General features: G+C 38.6%; 1 protein-coding gene across 1 annotated transcript in view; it reads left to right on the forward strand.

Moving 5' to 3' along the window:
* Positions 1-22,050, forward strand: part of CHM (CHM Rab escort protein) — a 49,958-nt gene that overhangs the window by 6,544 nt on the left and 21,364 nt on the right. The window contains exons 2-8 of the mRNA XM_014888312.2: positions 2,413-2,479; positions 7,771-7,843; positions 8,997-9,121; positions 12,772-13,159; positions 14,247-14,363; positions 15,011-15,131; positions 17,368-17,593. Of these exons, the coding sequence (XP_014743798.2) occupies positions 2,413-2,479; positions 7,771-7,843; positions 8,997-9,121; positions 12,772-13,159; positions 14,247-14,363; positions 15,011-15,131; positions 17,368-17,593 (1,117 nt within the window). The remainder of the gene's footprint in view (positions 1-2,412; positions 2,480-7,770; positions 7,844-8,996; positions 9,122-12,771; positions 13,160-14,246; positions 14,364-15,010; positions 15,132-17,367; positions 17,594-22,050) is intronic.

Below are 22,050 nucleotides of genomic sequence, written 5' to 3' on the forward strand. Positions count from 1 at the left end.
GCCACAGGCAGCAGGACTGTGCAGTCAGCACTGTCCCTCAGCAGCACTAGAAACGCTCCAAGTTGGTTCACTTGAACTTTGCAGAGTGTTCCAGTGAGGCAGTGAATGCATTGCCTGCTGGATGGGTGGGTGCCAAGTACTACCTATGAAATTCTGCCTGGAAGAACCTGTTAGCAATCCAGACATCACTAATGAGTAAAATTACTAATTGTATTTTACTTCTCCTAAAGCTGGGATGTGCCAGCCTCACCTTCCAGCCACGTTCCCACTCTGACCACTGGGTATGTGGGGGGCCACGGTGTCTTAGAAGCACAGGGTTGGTGAAGAAAATTGATGCCAGCTTTCAAGAGCAAGGAAGCTAATTCAGGGAACAATTTCATCCAAGGTTAATGGAAGAACAGACCTCCAACACAGTATCAATTGGATCAAGCTTCAAGCAATCAGTTATGCCCTGGTAGCTATAACTCGGCCCAGGTCAGCCAGGCAGCACTGGTGATGTTTTACAACACTTTCTCAGTGGCTTTTATCAATAAGGAAGGAGAAACAAGTTTCTCAATTCCATTTCTAGACTAATACTCTCTGTGCCCCAATGAGGGAAAGAAAAGCTTTTTTGAGAACTCCAAACAAAGAGTCGTTGTAGATTCTATTCCAGATAGTTTATAGAGGGAGTGAAATGAACCATATATATAAACATGGGGGGACAGCTGAGTGTGAAGCTCTCCCGTAATGACTGTGTGCAGCCAGGGTGTCATGGCAGTCCTGAAGTGTGTGCTGCACTTAGGTATTTTCTCCTTGTCTCCTTGATCACAGTGCTTTGTGTTTTGAGCTCTCACTTCCAAAAATTCAACTCAGAAGACTTTTGGCCTTTCCAGGCTGTGAAACAAGCATCCCAGGAACTGCTGCAACTGCTCATCCCTCCTCCTGCCCCTGGAGGTTAATTCTGTGTTAAACCTTCATTTGCTGTGAAAGGTCAGCAATGCAAAACTATTTTCACTTTTTCTGCTTTATCAATTCAGAAAAGGATTTTTTTTAATCCATCAGGAAAAGTAATCATTAAAACCAGAAAGGAAAGGGAAGTTGTAGCTATTTTCTTGGAAAATTTGTCATGCCTGTCTTAAACTTCCTTCTTTGTATTGATACAAACATTTGTACTTTTGGACATCACCATGGAACTGCTCTCCCAAAAACCAACCTTTTATTTGATTTGGAAGGAGGTCGGGAGGGGCAGATGATGAGGGCAGAGGTTGCACCTCTTTATTTTGATGACTGTGTTGGCCTTTACTGATTTGAAGAGTTGGTGAAACTGTGGTTTGGTGTACCCAGCTCCCAGGGGATGTCTTCTAGACTGCAAGGCTGTATTTGTTGGTGAAGGCCTGGAATTCTGCTGGAGATGTTTGTCATGGAGTGGGCCAGAGTAGATTGTGCCCTTCCACAGCTCCTTTTTCCCCTTTCAGTTCTGTCTCTGCGTCTGCTTCTGGTGCTGCTGGAAATCAGATCAGCCAAACACTCCTTTCACTTCCTTTAATCTCATCCCTTAATTGAATACATGGCCTAAGTGTGTCCTAATAGCAGTCCCTAGAATTTTATTTGCTGTTTCTAAATTACTTGCTTAAACAGCCAGCAGATGATTGAAAAAGGGATTTGAGAGAAGTTCGTGCCACAGAGCTTAGCTGGTGAGCTGTCCTGCTTTTCTGAACCTGCTCCAGAATCCAAGGCATTTAACTGGGCATGTGGAATCTGATGAGTGGGAGCACACATTGCAGAACAGCCCCATTTATTTACTGAACTCCAGTGGGATTCTGTGCCATTCTAAGCATGTATTGCTGGTAGAGATAGCACAGCCTTTTGGTGTGCTTTTTTTGCTATATATTTTTTCTAAATATAGTGAAAACATATTGATTTGGTAGACTGTAATTGCATAATGTGAGAGATTTTGATCAGGATACCACTCTTAAGGACAATCACAGTCTTTTTGTTCACTTTGAAGTGATCAAAACTACACAAAAATGTCCTCAGGTAATACCTGTCTGCACTACCAAAGGTGTGGTTACAAAGAGCTCCCCACTAAGCTTTGAGTGTCATGGTGCTGGCAATTACTCAATCTGGTGATGATAGCAGGGTATGGAGAAAATATGTTGGTGCCAGGCTTTAACTCAGTAGTGTTTGCAAGTGGTTTGTGCCACACAGTTACTAAAAAAATAAAAACAATGTTGCATGCAAGAGGGTCAGCAAAATCTTAAAGAGCACAAAATAGTGTTCATTGTTTTAGTAGCATGAGACTATTCAAAATTTCAGTCACTCACATTGTAAAATTTCTTTTGAGTTGCCTGCTTCTGACCAAGTTCTACCATTATTGCAATTTCTAATATATCATGGCATGCTAAGTTCTAAAAACTGCCCGTGTCATTCCAGGTTTGCCTGAGTCCATTATTGCAGCAGCGTGTGCCAGGAGTGGCCAGAGAGTTCTTCATGTGGATTCGTAAGTGACTCCAGTAACTTCCCTTTCTGAGAGCTAAACTGACTGGAAGGGTTTCTGTGCCTCTGTCAGTGTGGGCTGCAGGAGTCCTCTCTCTTCATCTGGCACCAAGTAATGTTATGTTTTAGTCTCTGCTTTATTTTGGGGGTGTTACTTCCATCAATAGAGCAGGCAGTTTTTGGAAGCTAGCTCAGGCATTTGGAACATCGGTGCTGTGGGGAGGGATGCTGTGATGGCTCCTTCTCTGCTACAGGTTTAGTGCTCTTGATTCTCAATCCTGACAGTAATTATCCCATTCTCTTTGGTGAGAATGACTTGTGTTATTTCAGTTTTTTGTTTTCATTTGCTATCAAAGTCTATAATAGTAGTTTTGTTATCTATATGTGTTTTTAGCTATGATGAGTATCACCTTTTAATAATATAAGTTGTTCCCTTCGTTAATGATCAGAATTATGAATTCAAATTTTTCTCAGTGTATGAAGAAATGAGCAATTTGAGGTTACTGAAATAGCTGTGTTAGATGTGCTACTTTGGTTAATCTGTTGTTCCCTACAAAGGCCCAAGTTAAGTCAGGCACCAGTTATTGCAAACATATATGCATAAAGTCTTTGTTTATAGTTTACTTGCTCTCATTACCTTGTGTACCTTATTTCATTACTTTTGATCTCCAGCCCTGTTTGCATTTATCATAATATACTGCATAGGTGATTATGGGAGATAGTTTTGAAATGGCCTATTATAAAATACTGAGTTCTGAGTTTGATTTATAAACACTGTCCAAGCATTGCCATCAGCAGTAGCTAATCTTATTCAAAATAGTCACTTCACTGCAGTGTTGCTATAAATTGCTGTAGACTGATTTTAAACTGAAGTTAGCTTCTGCCAACCAGTAATTGAAGGAGCTCTATTTCTCTGTGCCAGCTATCTGTCTCAATAAACGTAAAATCTGTGGTTCTTCTCAGAGAGCTACATTTACTGTAGATATTAATGAGCTGTTGACATGTGGAATTTCAAGGATATTTGTTAAATGATTTAGAAAAGTAATTTGCAATTTAAAATGTGGAGATTGGCACTTAGTTTAAATTTGAAGCTGCTGGAGGAAGGTAGATCAAGACTAAAAGTGGATTACTTGAAGTGAATATGCTTCCTGTACTAATTGTGCATATGCAAAGGACTTTCTCCTAACTACTTGCTTGAGTTTCTACTTTTGGTCCTTTGTTTATTTGCCTCTTTTAATTCTGTATCTGTAGTTATGCACGAGTTTGGTTACTGAGGATGGAGCAGTTGGGGGTGAGGCATGTTTAGCTACATTTTGTATTTGATATTCAGCATCTGGAATACAGCATTTGTAGGCTCCAGTTTTATTGTCTGCATCCTTCCTCATTGGCTTATTTATCTTTCCAAGTAGAATTTAATTCAAAGGCAAAGGAGGGTCAAGTTACAGAATTTTAACTTCTCTTCTGTGAGAAGTAGACCAAACTAGGCATGTCTTGCTTCTTGACACATGTTACCTTTCTTATTTTTTGACTATGCTTTGCTTGTAGGGCTCTTGAGTGTTCCTTGTGTCCAAAATTCTTTTATTTGAGCATCCAAAAGTGTGCTGGGCCTAGCTCCTCTACCTCCCCTGTCCAAGATCCCTACTTTTGTAGTTTTTTCCACTTCCTGCTAGACAATTTGTCTCACTTTTTTTCCCAGAATTTGTAAAATGTATGTTGTAATAGACCCTATGTCTTCATACAGCCCTCTTTTAGATCTGTAAGTTTTGTGAAGTGAGGGAATTTTGAGAGTACAGCAGCCAGAGAGCAGAAAAGGTGCTTCTTTAAGTAGGTCAATTTCTTGCAAAAACAATAAAGAAATTACTGAATTTCAATAAGGAAAACTAGGAAAAAAAATGTTAATTCTGGGCTCTTTTGAGCTTTTTTGAAAAAGTCCTTTTTCTGTTTATTTTGGTTTAGGATACATCTCACAGCAAAGGTATTAGAGAGTAAAACATGGTTTCAGCTGGGCCATGGTGATTCCCTTCAGTCATGTTCATATCCCAGGATATAATGGGATGTAGCACAAGTAGCTGCCGCCATCACCCTCCCTTTTGTTGGGCTGAGGGCTCTCAGGAGCTGTTTGGGTTAAAGCCCTCCTCCTGAAAGCCAGGCAGCTCCTAAACACCATCACTGGGACACAGTGGGGACCTTTCATCCATTTGCCTGTGTACTGATAGGTAGCCCAGGAAACTCTCTGGGTTTGAAACATCAGTCATTTTGTATTCAGATCCTTAAAATCGATGTGGCAGTAACTTCCAGTGCAAAAGACAGCTGCTCTGATGGGTCAGGACTTCTTTCTGGGACATCAGATGCAGGACAGACACATTGAGGCAGCTCTTGGGGGAAATTGTGAGGCATCAGCAGCTTCAGCTTTGAGTGTCACCATGGGGGCTGTGCCGTGGCCCTGGCAAGGGCCAGCACTTGAACCAGCACTGGCCAACAAATGCTTTTGCTGGTCCTACATTTTAATTGTGAATCTCCTGCTTTCTGAAGTGTCCACTTTCTCAAATTGCAGTCTGTGTGCAGAAGGGCACATTAGATATTTCCTTGCTTCAGATTCAGATTGTTAATCAGTCAGAAACAATTTGTGATTTCGGTGTACCAGATTGGAATTTTCCAATTATTTCAAAAATGGTAACAAAAGCAAAAAGCTAACATTGGAGGAGACAAGGTTTTTGCAGAAGTGAAATTGTACTTTAGCTACATTTGCAAAAGTTTGCAAAACTTTTTTCTGCTGTTAGCTCTGAACTGCTAATTGGAGAATTGAAAAATGTGAAGGAAAAGGAGCAGTGCTGTAATTCAGGTGAAATCCAGGTAACACTGGAGTAGTCTTGAGCAAATATAATATAGAAAATAATGTATGTTAGGGAAAGAAAACTTCTGTGCTCTAACTTGGTAGAAAAAGTATTTTCCATCTCTGCTGTTACACCTTCAAAATGCTTCCTGTTTTTAGTTAGGGAATAATTGGATTATAACCCTAAAAAAGGGAGAGAATATCCATCTTTGTAGTTTGCTAATATAGCAAGAGAAGAGGGGAGCTTAGGCTTTGAGATTTTGAGACAATATTTTAGCTTTAATTGGGCTTTGATCTTGACCATTACTTAAAGGAATTCCTCAGTTCATCTTCAGGGCAATTATAACAAAAATATTTGGTTACAAAGGAGTCCTAATTGTAAAACCATTAGTCAGCTCTTCTCAGAATTCCTCTTCAAGACTTGCTATAAACTTTGCTCATTATGTCAGTAATCATGTCTGCTCTGTCTTCCTTCTGCATTGTTTTCAGATGAGAAAATTAAACAATCCCGATTCATCCTCTAGTGCAGGGAAACTAATTAAAATTCCAGAATAAAAAACATCTAGAAGTTGCTACTTGAGGAACAGATGAATATTTGAGGTGGCATTACACAGCTTGGGAAGGGTGCTCAGACACCAGAGGACAGGAGGGACAGCTGAGGTTCATTGCTCCAGCAGCTATATATTGTATTCCATGTTCAAGAAACTTGCAACCAGAGCAGCAGATTTCCTTAAAAATAAATCTTATGTCCATGATTTTTGGAAATCCCAGAAATGACAGATAATATATGGATATCGAACTTTTTTCTTCCATACAATCTGAAGAAACATAAAAAAATTACCCTGCACTATTAGCAGCTTAAACAAAGCTGGAAGTTATCATCACATGCAACTGTCAGTGTCTTTTACAGATGGAAATCTCACAGAATTGGGCATTTCCTGATGTAATCCTCATTGCTTTGTGTTCTGGGTGATACCAAACAGCAGCAGTTGTGGAGCTCACCATGTCAGTGACAGGAAGAAAGGATGAACTCCTGTTAGAGAGGATTGGAATTCCTGTTTGGAAACCATCTGCAGATGGAGCTGTGCTGCTCAGTCCCTCCAGTTCAGGGCCTGGAACACCACAGTCCATTGTTGGTGCCACCTTTATTCAGTGAATGCTGGATTTTGTTGTCTTTGCAAAAGATGTCCTATTTATGTTCTTCACCATTGCCTTGCAGGAGCTGAAAGACTTTTTTAGGTCAGTTTGTAGTCAGGAGCAATTAGGCAGTGCTCAGCAGACATCTGTCCTTCATATGCTAAGTAAGCACCGTGGTCCAGAGCAGCAGCCCGTGGTGCTGGAGCGGGGCTGACACTCTTAATGAAGTCTTTGTCAGTGCAGATAAGCCCTGTCAAAAGCATCCCATCGGAAATCTAGTCAGGAGAATCTAACCTGAATTTAGCTTTTCACTGTTATCACACTGATCTCTGCAATTGAAAAGTGGAGGAGGTTATGATAAGAGTGATTTAACAGCCTTCACATTATTCTTTAAAATGCAAACCCTATCTTCCTCCCTACATTTTTTTTTTAGTGTATGCAAAACATCAGCTATCTTTTCAGGAGGGTGTTTTTGGAATCTTTGAGGCTTCTGAAGTGCCAGGACACATTGCCTGTACTGGCACTTACAGCCTGTAATCCAGTAACACACAGAGTTAAATCCTGAAATAACTTTGATTTTGCAAGAACTGGTGACTTTTTAAAATGTAATTGCTCTGTTATTTTTCTTCTCAGAGTTGTTAAGTATTTAAGATGTGCTGTGCATGACAACAAAAGCCAACCAATCCAAGAGTTGTATAGAGAAATATTGGTAGAGAAATTTTAAAAAGAGAGAGCAGAGACTTTCTTTGATTAACAGCAGAACTATTAATTTTCTGTGATTTAAAAGCAGTAACTATTCTTTTTCAAGGAAGAAGGTGGTAAATAAAAACTGGCAAGTGCTCAGGGAGGGATGATCACTTTGTACAAATCAGTTCCTTTGGCTCCACCTGCAGTACATGCAGTTCAATCAATGTTTTGCCAGAGCATCTTCACAGTCTGTAACAGGCATAATATGTTGTGTAAGCAGTAGATAAACAATAAACTGCACTTCCCTGTATTTGGATAAGAGAGCCACTCTTGACCAAAAAGCAGTATTATCTATTTTCCTTTTCTTCACACCATCCCATGCGTTGTTCTCAGCATTATCCATTTACCCTCGAAATAATTTGATTTTGGACTACAGTGTGTTTGGTCAGAGATGCATACAAGGAGGAAAATAGGAATTTTGTATTTCATTAAGAGTTGCAAAATGCTGATTTTTTTAATCTATTCTGCATCTGAAAAATCTTGCCATGTAAGATGTTTTGAATGTATCAGACTTGGTTGTTTTTTCTTTAGCTGTTTTACCTGTCCAACAAGTTTTCCTTTTGTTTCTTTCTTTACAGGAGAAATTACTATGGTGGAAACTGGGCCAGCTTTAGTTTTTCAGGATTATTATCTTGGATTAAAGAAAATCAGGTAAAAAAATCCCAAATTGCTTCTTTTCGACCTCCTTAACATTGAATCTCTGTTGTTTGTATGATTTATTACAAGACAAATTACCTCTCTGCTTTTGCTCTTTGGTAATTTGACAGATCAAAGAGGTTTGTAGTTCCCAGCTTCACTGGCTGAGCCTCACCCATCTGGCCTGGCAGTCTGAGGCTCTGATGTGCCTGCCTTGTCCATCTGATTGACACCAGCCTGCTCCTCAGCCACACTTCTGGGTTCTTGAACTTCAAGAGAAGCAACTACACCATTGTTTCAATTCCTTTATGATAACCTGGTCTTTTCCATTTTCTCTTTGATTATTTTCCACTCTGTGATGTTTTCTTGTTTGTATTCAGCTGATTCTTCTTTAGGGGGAAAAAGTGGGTGCTGGATCCTTCCATTGAAATGTCCTGTAACCAGGACAAAAAGATGAATGTTAATAGTGTCTTTTTCAATGACCAAAGTTTATCTGATTCTTGGCAGTCCACTAGAAATCTTCCAGGCAGGATATTTATTCAGGAGATGGAGCACTTGGGCTGGTTTAGCACATGGCTGCTGTGTTATTTACAGAAATGCTCAGAGCCTGTTGGGCTGTAGAGGATGGAAGTTTCTCAGCTCAGTCTCATGCCTGTTCTTTACTCTGAGCTGCCTCTCTGGCATAATCTGGGCACTTGCTCAGTGCCAGAGCTTCATATTCTATGAGTTCTGTTGTATGATTTAGAGATTCCTGCATGCACAGATTTATACAATCCCCCAGATCACCAGGTTTTTCCATATGCTCTCCATTCAAAGAGTTTTTTCACAGAATCTGAAACTACCCTGGCTGTGGCAAACCTGTCTTTTAGGAGATTGTATTCCAAGTTACATTCAACTCTCTACAAAAGCCTGTATTTCATTTAATGTATTTAATTTAATTTTCAGATTACTAGAGCCAATGCTGTAGTGCAAATGTTGGTATGGAGCAATAAAGTAACCAGCTCTGTTTTAACTTTAAAAATATAAATAGAAAAACACATTAGGACAGTTAAGAGGGTTTTTTTTTCTTAAATTATTGGATGGTACATATTATTTGTATCTACAGAGATTTATAGTTCAAGAACAGCTTGCACAGTACAATATGTAATTTTATACTTGTTCTTTTAAGCAAAAGACAGATCTCAGTGATGAATGTGAAGACTGGAGAAAACTGATCCTTGAGGATGAAGAAGCAATTCCTCTTAGCAGCAAGGATAAAACTATTCAACATGTAGAAGATTTCTGTTTTGGCGAGTAAGTAGAAATGTAGAAATTCTTGAACTATTTTGGTTTGAGGACTCTCACCACACTGCCATGTTGCACATTGTCTCAAAAAGTAACCCTGGCCTCTGAAATGTTTCTCATGTCCTTGTGCTTTGTTGAAATCACTTCACTGAAACCACGTGATCCTTCCAAAATGACCTGTCTGGCTGCAGTGTAATTTGTTGGCCAACTCTGTGAGTTTGTGATTTACTTCTGAGTAGAAAACAGCAGTGTTGTGTTTAGGTATTAGTAGTAGTAGGCAGTTGTGCACTGCCATCAATTAAATTTTTCCATTCTTAGTTTGCCTAAAAGCTGCTGTTCTCATAGTCATAAATTAAACCCTTAAATACATGTAAAATGAACCACATAGAAAAGAACAGGAGCACAAATGGACAGCAGTATTCTAATTATGAAATACTTCCTTATGCTAAAATGATAAAGTGATATTTGCCCTTTGTCATTTTTACATGCAATGAATTTAACTTACAGAAGGTAAATCCATTGAATATGAATTTAACTAACTGAACTGTGTATTTATTTATTTATTATTTTTATCTTCTGGATTTTGCGCTGAACTGAGCAATCTCCAGAATTCATGAGAGGAGATTCTTTGAGATAGTTATGGAAGTTTAACCTTGAATCCCTTAGAAAATACCACAGGTATCTTAGGGAAATGCTGACACATACTCTAGAGAAAGACACATTCCTTTCTGTAAACATCATAAGTAGGGGAAAAAGGTGTGAATTACATAAATACAATCTGAAGGTCACAGACTGGGGCTCTTGCAAGGTTCAGTACTGCACAGGAACGGTGCTTGACTGGATTGCAGATAAAATGTAAAGCTTACTTTAAAACAATAGCACTTGGATATTATAATTGTTATCCTGTTGTCCTAATGAATATTGTTCAAAACCAGGATTAAATCAGATGGAAAGGTTTCACAGTCTTATAATTTGTGTATAATATTTGACTGATAGCTGGCTCCCAAGTGAGTCCCCTAGCACTGAGATTTCATACCTAGAAGTGAGATTATACTTGGGTAAAATTATGCTTTTAAACATTCAACTTAGCTCAGTACAGTGCTGTCTGTCTTGGTCATCACCAAAGAAAAGCCAGTCCCCCCAAGGAACAAGGACAAGATTAATAAACCTGGCAAAGAAAAAGTTCTCCAAAAGAACTTCAAACTTTCAGAGAGAGTCAATTACTGTGTTTCTGACAATTTACAGTTCTGCCTAGATTCTGTTGTTTTTTGCTTAACTTTTGTAACTCCTATGAAGTAGCCATTAAACATTTATTTTGAAAGAATAAACAGCTGGGTAGCAGTATAATATACACAGTGCAAATCTGAAATGAATGGCCTTAGAACAAAGTGCATCCATCAAAGGGAAAGAATACTGTGTCTACAACAAGCTGGATTGAAAAAAGGCAAATGGCTGAAAAATAAATAGTGAACACCTGTGCTGAATAAATTAACCAGCTGGTTGGCAATTTTTCATTTGACCTATCTGAAGGGGTTGCTGTTACAAGGCATTAATAAGACACATTCATTTTAAGATATTCCTTTGTTAGTACCATTAATTGATGAATGGTGGAAGATAATATTCTAAATTTACACAACAATTTGTCTGCAGATGTATTATTTTTTTCTGAATTAGGAGAAGAATTGTCTGTACAGAGGTTCAATTTGAGTCATTTTTATAGACAGTTCTTACATTATTCAGGGATATTTGGTCCTATAGGAAGGATGTCATGAATTTAGATTATATACAGCTTTTGGGCTCTCATTATAAAAAGTGTGGAACTGGAAATCATGGAGATTTACCTATTCTTTAATGGGTAGTGAATAGAGATTTAAAATATGTAAATATTTCTGTTACACTGCTTTTCAGAGTGATACGGAAAAATACAGTGTATTATGAATCCAAATTTATTTTGATTTTAAAAAGTAATAATCAGATATGTTTAAAATGAGGTGAACTGTTCATTGAGATTGGGAGAAGGTAGAAAGAAAACCTTATTCTGAAATTTTGTGCTATAAAGGTTTAGGATGAGTTAAATAAAAACTTAATTCTTAGTTACTGAATTACTGGCAAGAGCTTTTGCCACTTTCACAAACAGCATGTTCCAAAATCCTAAGAAAAACCCCAAAATCCAAATAGAACCCCAACATTTAATTGACTTTCATTTTTATTTGTAGCAGAGATTACTTAAAAAAAAAAACATTTGACAGAGTACTTATCTTTCTTTGATATTTTATAGTTACTTAATGCTGGCAATCTGAAGCAAAAAGACATAATTAATGTACAGAAACAGCCTTCTCTCATTAGTGCTTCCTTGTAGCAGTTCCTGTATTTCCCAGGGCAATATTTTACCCCAGTCATGAGTTAAGTGCTTCCTGGTGACTGTGCCCAAGCTGAGAGATTGCTTCCAAACATTTCATGAGTCCATGTGAACTCCATGAGTTCATAAAAGAGGAGCAAATTTTAAAGGATCCCAGGTTTTTGTCCCTGTTTGAACAGAAATCCTACCCCTGCTTCCATGTGTAACCTGCAGGTGTGTGAGGAGCATTTTGGTATTGATGCTGTGTAATTCCTTGCTGTTCTGGGAATTTTAACCATCCTGTTAATACTCTGTGTTTGCAGGTCACCTTTAAAATCATAGTTCATTAGTTTTCAGCCAAGATTAAATTGTTTATTCAGTGCATTAATGGCTTGTGGTATAAAGATAAAAAGATAGCTTGGAATTATTGCTGAACTCCTTTCACTTGCAATGACACTGATTTGATTCATCTCAGCTGGTAGTGTAAACTAAACCGAGTTCAAAAGTCCTGCTTTCTAAGGGAGGTGTCACTGAAGTTCAACACAAAGCAAGTAGATGAGATTAAAAGTGGAGAGCTGCTTTATAAGGGGAATTTTAAAGAAATGTTGTGGAAAGGAAATGAACTGTGCAGAGTAAATGTTATGTGGGAATGCCCCTCCTGTGACTGGCTGCCTTCATCCCCTGTGCATGGATTTGGAGCACATAACAGCATTGCTGCTTGAACAACTAATTAGAATGCAAGGGCACAGTTGAAAAAGGAATTTGAAAGTTCTGCTTAAGCTTTGGGTCTGGTTCTCAATGGCCCTGCTGGGATCATGGCTGCAGAGGAGCTGGTTGTGTAAAGCTTTGTCTGTTCTCTTCAGGACAGTATCTCAGCTTTATGACCTTAATGCATATTTTCATTTCAATTTCATGGTTTTTAATCCATAGGGAACACCTAATCAAGTTACTGTTTTTATTTCCAAATACTCCATTTCTGTTGTTTATGTAGCTTTGTATTGTTTCACCACGAGGGCCTTAATTTTCATTTTGAGATCCTTCTATCTTTTGAGTATATATAAAGTAAAAACTCAAATTTTTGTTGGCATTTTTTTTCTCCTCAATAAAAATAGTCCTCTTGAATTATAGCTTTGCAGCCAAAGAACCAGAGTTTGTTAGTGGGTGGAACACCTGATTTGGCCAGGATAAAGAAATTGTAATGCTTTTCCTAGAAATGCTTGAGGTTTCTGTTCTGGCACCGACTCAAAACTTCAAACAAGTTTTTAAGACTCTTCAAAAAGACTTTTTTCCCCCTCTTTTTCCCCTCTGTGTTTCTAATCAGTCAGGATTCAGCTGAAGGTGTTGAAGAAGCTGGAGCACTGCCAAAGCTGCCTGTGTTTGCAGCCCCTGGTGCCCAGGGGGTTTCTCCAGCGTCGGAGAAGGAGAATCCAGCAGCGGAGGGGATTTCTCTGGGATCAGAGCAGAGTCCAGCAGCAGAGGGGGCAGAGAAGGAGAATCCAGCAGCAGAGAGCCCTGGAGAGGAACCACAGAGCCCAGAGCCAGAGCAGGCCCCGGGCACTGGGGCAGGAGCAGCTTCGGGCGAGTCCCCTCCGGAACCTGCAGAGACAGAAACTGCACCCTCTGAAAATGCTGCCCAAGAGCCAAAGAAAATCACCTATTCCCAAATTGTTAGAGAAGGCAGAAGGTTTAATATTGATTTAGTTTCTAAGGTAGGAACTGAATGACTCTTTCTGTCTAAGTACATTTACTTTGCTTAAAATGCTGACATTTGTTTTAAAACCCTTCATGTTAAGACAGCACCTTTGAGGCAAAATAGCCACTCTTGAGAAGTAAGAATTGTTATTACCCCCTAAAACAAACATGAGCTGTTTAATATGTGTCCTTAAGTGTTTTATAACCAAAGAGATCAAAAAACACAGCTCAGAAATACTTCCATAAAAGTGAATTCCATGAAATATAGCACTTAGGTAGTACCAGCAAAATCTCTCCTTTTAAATAGTACCATTAAAAATTATATTTTTAAACAAGAAAGAGCAATCTGCATGCAGATTTTTAATCTTTTTAAAAAGATAAAAAATATGTTTTGCAGCACAGGGAAGTTTTTTAAAAGTTGAATGCTTCCCTTTTCATATTGTGCCTAAAAATATTTTTCAAACCTCTGGAAACTGAAAAAGAAACTCTCTTCAACAATTCATTCAATTCTTTGTAAAGACACTACAAAATGCATTATTGCAAACTTCATGTTCCAAATGTGGATCCCACTTTCAAGCATCTTTGCAATGGCATCTTGAGCAGCAGTCAGTGGGTGGTAGTTAAGCAGATAATGCTATTTAGCATCCTTTTTATAGTCTGGCTGTCCCACTGTGGAACATGGTGTTAATTGCAGCAAATCTCAGAAATTCAGACACAAGAGTGGTCAGCAGGGCCAGGCCAGGAGTTTGTGCTGGGGTTTCCCTGGCAGGGAACATCAGGTTCCTTGTAGTGTCCTCCTTTACCCAGAAAATTCCTGTGTGATCTTGCAAAGTCTGTTCCTCAGGACCACGAGACTTTCCAATGCAGATAAATATTTTCAGTTCATAGTTACATTTCTGGCCCTTCTGTAGTTCATCATATATTTGTATCTTGCAGAAAGATGATTAAATTTTATATGACTAAACCTTAGCTCGGGAGTTATGGAATTTACCTGTGGAAAAGGTGACTCTTGGTTCAGGTGATGTAGGGAGCAGCTGGTGAGGATTTTGTTGGGTACTTCACAGATGATTTTCACTCACCAGTTCCTTTCTCCCCCCTGTGCAGTTGCTTTACTCCCGGGGTCTGTTAATTGACCTCCTCATCAAGTCCAACGTGAGCAGATACGCCGAGTTCAAAAACGCCACGCGAGTTCTCGCCTTCCGACAGGGGAAGGTAGAGCAGGTATCAGGAAAAACTGTGCTGCATGTGCTTCATCTCATCTTCTGAAAGCCAGCAAGCTTGGAATTGCTTTGTTGAGAATTTTGTGACAAGAAGCTGATGTTTTTTCCTTAGTTATGATTCTAATTTAATTTCTGGAAGAAAAGGTGTTAGCATGTGTTATATAAAAATATTAAAATAATCAAACCAAACTAAAATATGGTTGTGTAGTCCAGTAGCTTAACATAAATCTTTATCTCAGGCTAAATATTTAGACCATTCTTCAGTTAATTCTTGAAGATTCACAGATTTTATTTTTTAGGATTCTAACATGGACTCAATTTGTGTCTATGTGACATACAAGAGAAGTCAATGTGATAACGGCAACAGGAGATATTGGCACAGTTAATACAAACTCTAGTCAGAGATGCAGGTGAAATTGAAGGGAAATAAAGAGGAGAAAGAGGCTGAAAAAGATGTTTGAATATTCTTATTGTGGAAAATTGGTAACTTTAGTTACAATAGAAAATAGGAGAAAGATATATGCAAGAAAATAACTATAATTGAAAAGAGTAATTTGAAGTATTTGTTATTTAATCAGACTGTTGTTGCTTGATGCTTTTACATTCAGAGTGTGGAAAGTATCTGAAATTATTAAAAATATTTTGCAGGTGCCTTGTTCAAGAGCAGATGTCTTCAACAGCAGACAGCTCACCATGGTGGAGAAGAGAATGCTCATGAAATTTCTGACATTTTGTTTGGACTATGAGCAGCACCCCGAGGAATACCAAGGTAGTGTCTCAGTGAACAAGGCACACTCGCTTCCTAGGAGTTCCTTCAGGGAGGCACAATTCTGAGAGCTCTCCTGTGTTTTCATGTGGTTTATTTTTACAGATTCATTTTTAAAGTATGCTTTCACCTTTTTGTGACCTTTTCACTTCAGTGTTAAATTCTTCTACTTAAGCACTTGCTCTTCTAGTTCCCACATCATTTATTATTTACATTTTTCTTTAACAGCAAAATTATATATTACAGCAAGGTTGCAAAATGCTTTTTGTCATTTTTAAGTGTTTCCTCCCCTCCCCCAGGTATTTTTTAAATAATGTGAAGTATCTGAATTTTGTGTCTGGTTTTTTGGATACTGCGTAAATCTTGACAATGCGTTATCACAAAATCAGAAATGAAGAAAATGGAATTTTTTAACTATGAAAGTAAATGTAATTTAATGCTCTTTAGTTGTAGAGGGCAAGTTCAAAGTGCTTTTATCAACTGTTGGCTTATTTAGATGAGAGGAAATCAGAATAGATTTGAGCTATAATGTGTGAAGAATAACGAGCGTTGGGTCAAAGAGGAAAATCAGCTTAACAGGAGAAAGGTGCTTTGGGTTTGTGCTCCTCAGGGTACAAAGAATGAAGTGATGGCCTCAGTTCTTGGAGTCTAAAAGTAAACTAAGGCAAAGAGAAAAAAAATCTGTCAAAAAGAAATAGTGAGGAAAGAGGAGTACAAACATCAGAGAAAATTTTTAACATATGCAAGAGAAAAACAGTCAGTATCAAGATCTGGTAAGATTAAGAAAAGGAGAGTCTGTAATGAACTCCAGAAAATCCTGAAGGGGAAAAACTCATTAGGCTGAAGTGGTTTATTGATTACAGGTGATCTCAGTTTGCTGCTGCTGGAAGAAATGGAGGTGCTCAGAGTGAGGATATTGGTGGTATTTAGAAAATTTATTAAGTAAAAAAAGGAGATGCCACATCAATTTGAAATGAATCCATTGATTCATGTACTTAAATAACATTAGATTTATTTTACTTCCAGAGACGGTTAAACAGATTTTGTTCCTACATTTTAAAATAGCCTGAGAAGTAATTGGGAATATTTTGAGTCAGATTAGGCTAATGTAAAAACTTCAGAAATTTAAAATTGCTCTTGATGAGATCATTGCATTCGTGGGAAGGCAGACTTTTAATAGGAAGAGTTCATGAGAGTGAGGAATTTTTTTAAAAGCTTTTTTTTCTGTAAAATATGGAATTATATAAGAAGTTTGAAGTGAGGAAAACTTGAGAATTTTTTTAGAATGATAAAACAAAAAAAAAAACAACCTGTCATTTTATGACTTTCTTCATGGCTGTACAAAGAGCAGTAAGATACATTTTGTAATAAAGCAGAATAAAGCAGTGGTTGAATCTCTTAACAGGATATATAGCTTGATAACACTGGTCTCTGCATTGATGGAAGTGTTTCTGAATTAGTTAGGAATTGATCCAGGACTGAAATAATGGTGGTATGCTATTGCTTAAATATAATCTTTTCCTGGAGAAAAATGTTTCAGTTATGAAGATAACTAAAGTTTTTCAGAGATGTATCAATGCCAGCATGCTTTAAACATCTCCCAGAAGACTTGTGTTTCTCTGAATTTCAAAATGTGCCAGGAATAATATTATTTTAAAGGAAAGATGGAGTCCTTGATCCCCTTCTGCTCTCTGTCTCATCCACATTTGTTTGTTGCCAGCAAGTCATCAAATTGAAATAAATATTGCAGCTTCTCATCTCTGGATTGTGGCACTGTGTGAGTGGCCTCTCTGAGTATAAATATCCTGTCTAGCACTGGCACTGTGGATGCAGCAGTCCTGTTCTAGGTGTGTCATTTGGGGTAATTTACAGGAAACAGCATCCCAAGGCACTTGAATGGATTTTTGTCCAGTTTCTCACTTTTCTCCCATGATTGGGAAATGCAGTTAGATCAAGTCTAACAGAATGAGTATTCTGTGATGCCGTTGGAGAACCAAAAAGTGGGTTTGTGATATTTTGTAATATTTTAACGGAGTGGTATTTCTGTCTTCTGAGAAAACTCAATTTCTGGGAGTAGTTTTGTTAACTTCCATTGACTTGGATGATCCATTTTCAGCAAGGCGTTTGTTGAAAAACTCCCTTGCTTTTGTTTACTGAAATGCACAGCACTTGTTGGAGCTGAAGCAGAGGAGGCAGTGCAGCTGTTCCCTGTGCTCAGTGCCTTGTGCTTTTCCCCCAGACTACGAGAGCAGCACGTTTGCTCAGTTCCTGCAGACACGGAAGCTGACCCCCAGCTTGCAGCACTTCATCCTTCACTCCATTGCCATGGTGTCAGAGACTGAGAGCAGCACTCTGGAAGGTCTTCAGGCAACAAAGAAATTCCTGCAGTGCCTTGGCCGCTATGGCAACACCCCGTTCTTGTTCCCTCTGTATGGGCAGGGAGAGATCCCACAGTGCTTCTGCAGGTAAGGCTCACTTAGCCAGACATGCTTCCAAAAATGAACCCTGGTGGTGTTAGAGGTATCATTCATAGGATAATGCTTTACAACATTTTTCATTGTATTACAAATGCAGCTTGTAGTGGCTGCTGGCTGTGGTGGCTGCCTGTGAGCAAGTTAATAAGTGCTAGGAAATGAGAAAGCCATAATGTAACCCATATGTAGCTGCCCCTTTTTAAATCTGACTGAGGAGACTCACTGATACCTGTCCAAAGGGTGCATTTGGATAGGTTGAAAAAATTTCTGTGTGCAGGAAGATCCCTGTTGTCAATTTGTGTTACTAATTAATGCTGAGAATGCATCTGCCATTCACAGGTAGATATTTAATAATGAACTGGATTGTTCTGAAAGAGGAGAATGGTGCCATGTGTCCAGTTTACAATTAGATCTAAACCAACCTTTCTACATCACAGACTTTGATACAAACAGGGCAATTGATGTGGAGTCATGTATTATGCTCTTGGCATCACTTTTTAGCTCTCTCTGGACTACAAGGTTCCAATTCCTATGAAGTGAACAGCAGAAGAGATCCTGTGCATCCCTGTTCCACTGAGCCACTGCTACATTCTGACATCCCAAACAGCAGCCATATGTTCTCCACCCCTGAGCCTTAGAAAGCAAATAAAACAAAAAACTCAGTTGGTTCCAGGATAAACTAAGATCCACTTGAGCCCCTTGAACTGTGGCAGTGGCAGTGCAGTCCTTGCCTGGCTCCTGAGGTGTCCCTGGGCCCCTGCTTCTGCTTTTGGGGACCATCAAGGATCCGTGTGCAGAGGGTGGGCGGTTTTAATTTCAGTTGTTTCCAACAGTTCAACTGCCTTTTAAAAGGCTGAGGGGCTTTTTTCATCTTTGCTTTTGCTGGCAAGCAGCCTTTCCATCTGCTCAATGTGGGTTTAATGTGGTAACCTGTAGGTCTGAAGTAAACATTAGCTCTGGTTAAAAAAAGCAGCTTTGCCTGGTGAGGCCAGTTTGTCTGAGTGATATATTTGTACATCAGTCCTTTAAATAGCAGTGCAGGGTCTTACCTGCTTTGTTTGGTGCTGGACAAGTTCTGCTTTTTACATGTGTGCTACTATGAAATTGTGGTTTACAGCACGTTGGGTATTCCTGTTTGTCTCTGTGATAGATTCTGTTTCTCTTCTCCAGAGCTGTACTTAAATTCCTGCCAGAAGAATGACCTTAGCAGCTTGAGCCTGCTTGGCTGTGGATAGGATGGATGCAGTTGTGTGTTGATAGGAACATTCTGCAATAATTGTGCTCCATTCAATAGAAATGTTATTTGCTACCATCTTTTGTCAGTAGCCTTTCATCTGCTCCTTAAGCTGTATTTATATGGTGATTTAAAGAAGTGCAGACCTATGTAGTTAGGTGATTGAACAGACAATTTGTGAACAAGAATTGGGGTTAGGTAACTGCTCTGGATACAGTCATGCAACAGAACTTGTGTTTCTGGATATTATGGATGTCTTTGTAGGACTTCACGTGAGGCCAGGTATCTGTATGTGACCAGCAGATTAATAAATCAGAATATTATCAGAGCCATTGAAGTAGGTCAGTTTTGGCAATTCAGCCTTCCTTGGCTTCAAATACTTGGGGGAAAAAGTAATTTCAATAATTAAAATTTTGCTTGCTTTTTTTCCCCTGTAGATTCTTATCCCATGTAATTTTTCTTGCATTCTTGAAATCCCTTTGGCTTAATTTTTTTATTTAATAACCAGCACATGCAGTTTTCTGTTTTGTGACAGCAATATATTTCCAGAGTTAGCAGTAGAGGTGTCTAGAAGTATTATAAATATTCTTATCAGAAAAATCATTCTGTGATGACAGGAGTTCTTCAGATGGCCTGAACTTTCTATTTGAGATCACTGGTTGCTGCATTTTAGGGTTTTTTTTTAAATGTGTAAGTTCTACAACAAAGAGGATATTTTAATAGTTGAAGCAAATTAATCTGTCAAACCCAAAAGTAACTATACTTTCAAAAGGTTTGTATTACAAACATTCTAAAACTTTAAGAAAAAATTGTCTTTTGTTTTTAAGTGAACAATTTAGGAGTCAACCATACTATTTTTTGAGATTAATTTTTGAAGGTGTTGTGCCCTGAGGATTGTGTCTTGCTCAAAGTGAGCCATATCCAAAGAATCCCTCTGGGGCTGTGGAGTAAAGAGGCAATGCCAGAGCCTATAGATCACAGCCTGCAGCTTTTATCACCAGCTTATCAGAGGAAGGTGTCACCTGGCCTGTGATTTCTAACCACTGCTCTATATTCTGCTGTAATGTAAACCTCTTAAGCGTTTCTTGCAGCCAGTTACACTGTGTGTTCTCATCAAGGCTACTGTTATAAATGGCACACATGCATATTGATGGGAATGAGTCAAAGACATTTGTAAGTCACATCCTTGCATCCCAAATGAATCCTGCATAAACACCACAACCTTTTAGAACTGCTGACGACACTTGAGTGAGCAGAAGCGTTCTTCCTTCTTTATTGGTTTAAGCAGGGATGGTTTAGGAGAGAAAATTAAACTTTTATATCACTGTAATGTACATCCCAATATGGTGAGCTACAGATGTGAGGTTTCTGTCTCCATAAATTGGAGTCGTGGAGCAAGGAAGGTCATTGGAAGCCTCCTGCTCTCCTGAGCTGACAAGCAGCAAAACTTTCCTGGCCCTGAGCAGCTTCCTTTGCTTCCTTCTTGGTACAAAACCAGTCTGACTCTTCCTCTAATGGTGTAGCAATAGTCTGAGGTTAAGTAAACGTGAATATAACAATATCTCATTCTTGAGGAAAACCCAAACAGGCCTTCACATCTGTATTTCTTTGTGAACACACTAAATTTGGGGCAGAGCAGGCAAAGTTTCTTTTCAGTTTGGTTTCAGATTCTTTCCTCTGGACTCATGCAAATAGGAACATGCAAATGGAATTGACTTTCTGAGCAGCAGGAGTTTTTTTCCATGTGAACTTTTAGAGGGAATTGGTGACTGTCCACTGTGTCATCTCACCGAGTTTCTACAGGTGACACGTTGTGTCTCTTGTGTCTTTGTTATCCAAAAACTGACATGTCAGGGTGGCAGTAGGTGCTGGAATATCCTTGGCTGCTTTGCCAGAGGAATTGGTGATTGCCTGACTCTTATGGGTATTTGGTTAATGATGTGCATTTCCTATAAACAGACTTTGAACTCTCCCGTTGTGTATTTGGTGAGCAGTGTCACCCTTTATAGTAGCTCCTACAGATTCTGGCTGAAATTGTAATTTTTGTCTCTGTGACAGTGACAGCAGTAATTTAGTGATGGAAGAAAGATCTGATTAAGACAGATCCATCTCTTTCAGTGCCCATATTTACAGGAAGATTAAGAAGCCAGGCTGAGATAAAATGGATAATGTGATTGATTCTGAGGGTTCCTGTATATATTTGAAAATGAATAATCAGTTTTACCTTCACATGTGCACTATTATCTGCTACACATGTTAGAGCTTCTGGGGTAGTCTCAGGTCCTTTAAAATTCCCAATTATGTCTCTGTTACAATCTAGGAAGATTTTAGTGGTCTGAATTCAAGACTGGACTTCAGGAAACTTGACTGCAGTAATTGATTAAAAATTGGGTACACTATGTTTTTCAGCTAAATCTATACATGAGTATCATGTCTCTGCATGTTAGCAAGATGCAGAACTTTTCTATGTGTGAATTGTATGATTCAGCATATTAATGAGAAATTAATGAGAAATTCAAACAATGTTAATTCGTGGTGACAATCAGGTGTGACAGATTTGAGTCTCAGCACATGTGAAACAAGCACAGGTGATTTAAAAAGCATAGTGACATATGAGTTCAGTCCTCCATTTCAAAATACCTAATTTTCATATTTACCTATCTCTTATCACTTACAATTATTCCACTTCTTTGGACCAGAAAATGTAATTGGTATTATTGACAACTTATCATTATTCCTTGAGTTGTACTAAAATAATGAATAGTACCAGTAGCTGCACTGCTGCTTTCCTCTTAATTGTTTTCACTTGCATTTCAGGGAAATAATAAAACTTCAAATGTAGTTTGGCCTTTAAAGACAAACTTGATATATTTCTTCTCACTTTGTTGGCAGATGAATGCAAAATGGGCAAGCAGAGTTAGCAGGATTGTTTGTAGGATCAGTTGTTTGTTTTTCCCTCTAAGGAGAAAGTCTTTCTTGGGATAAACATGAAGGAAGTGAGATAATCCATCATTCTGAGACCTGTTCTCTGGTGATGGATGGATAGATTGGTAAAGTAACTCAATAATCTTCATTTTTTTCAGGTTATTCACAGATCAGTGAGCCTTGTCGTTAATACAGCTATGGAATGCTTTTGTGTCCTTGCCCACAATATTTCTCGGAATTTGACAGGAAAAGACTTTTAATTTGGAAATAACCTTTGGTGTGAAATGAA

Source organism: Sturnus vulgaris, chromosome 14, assembly GCF_052056855.1.
Source record: "Sturnus vulgaris isolate bStuVul1 chromosome 14, bStuVul1.hap1, whole genome shotgun sequence".
NCBI lineage: Eukaryota > Metazoa > Chordata > Aves > Passeriformes > Sturnidae > Sturnus > Sturnus vulgaris.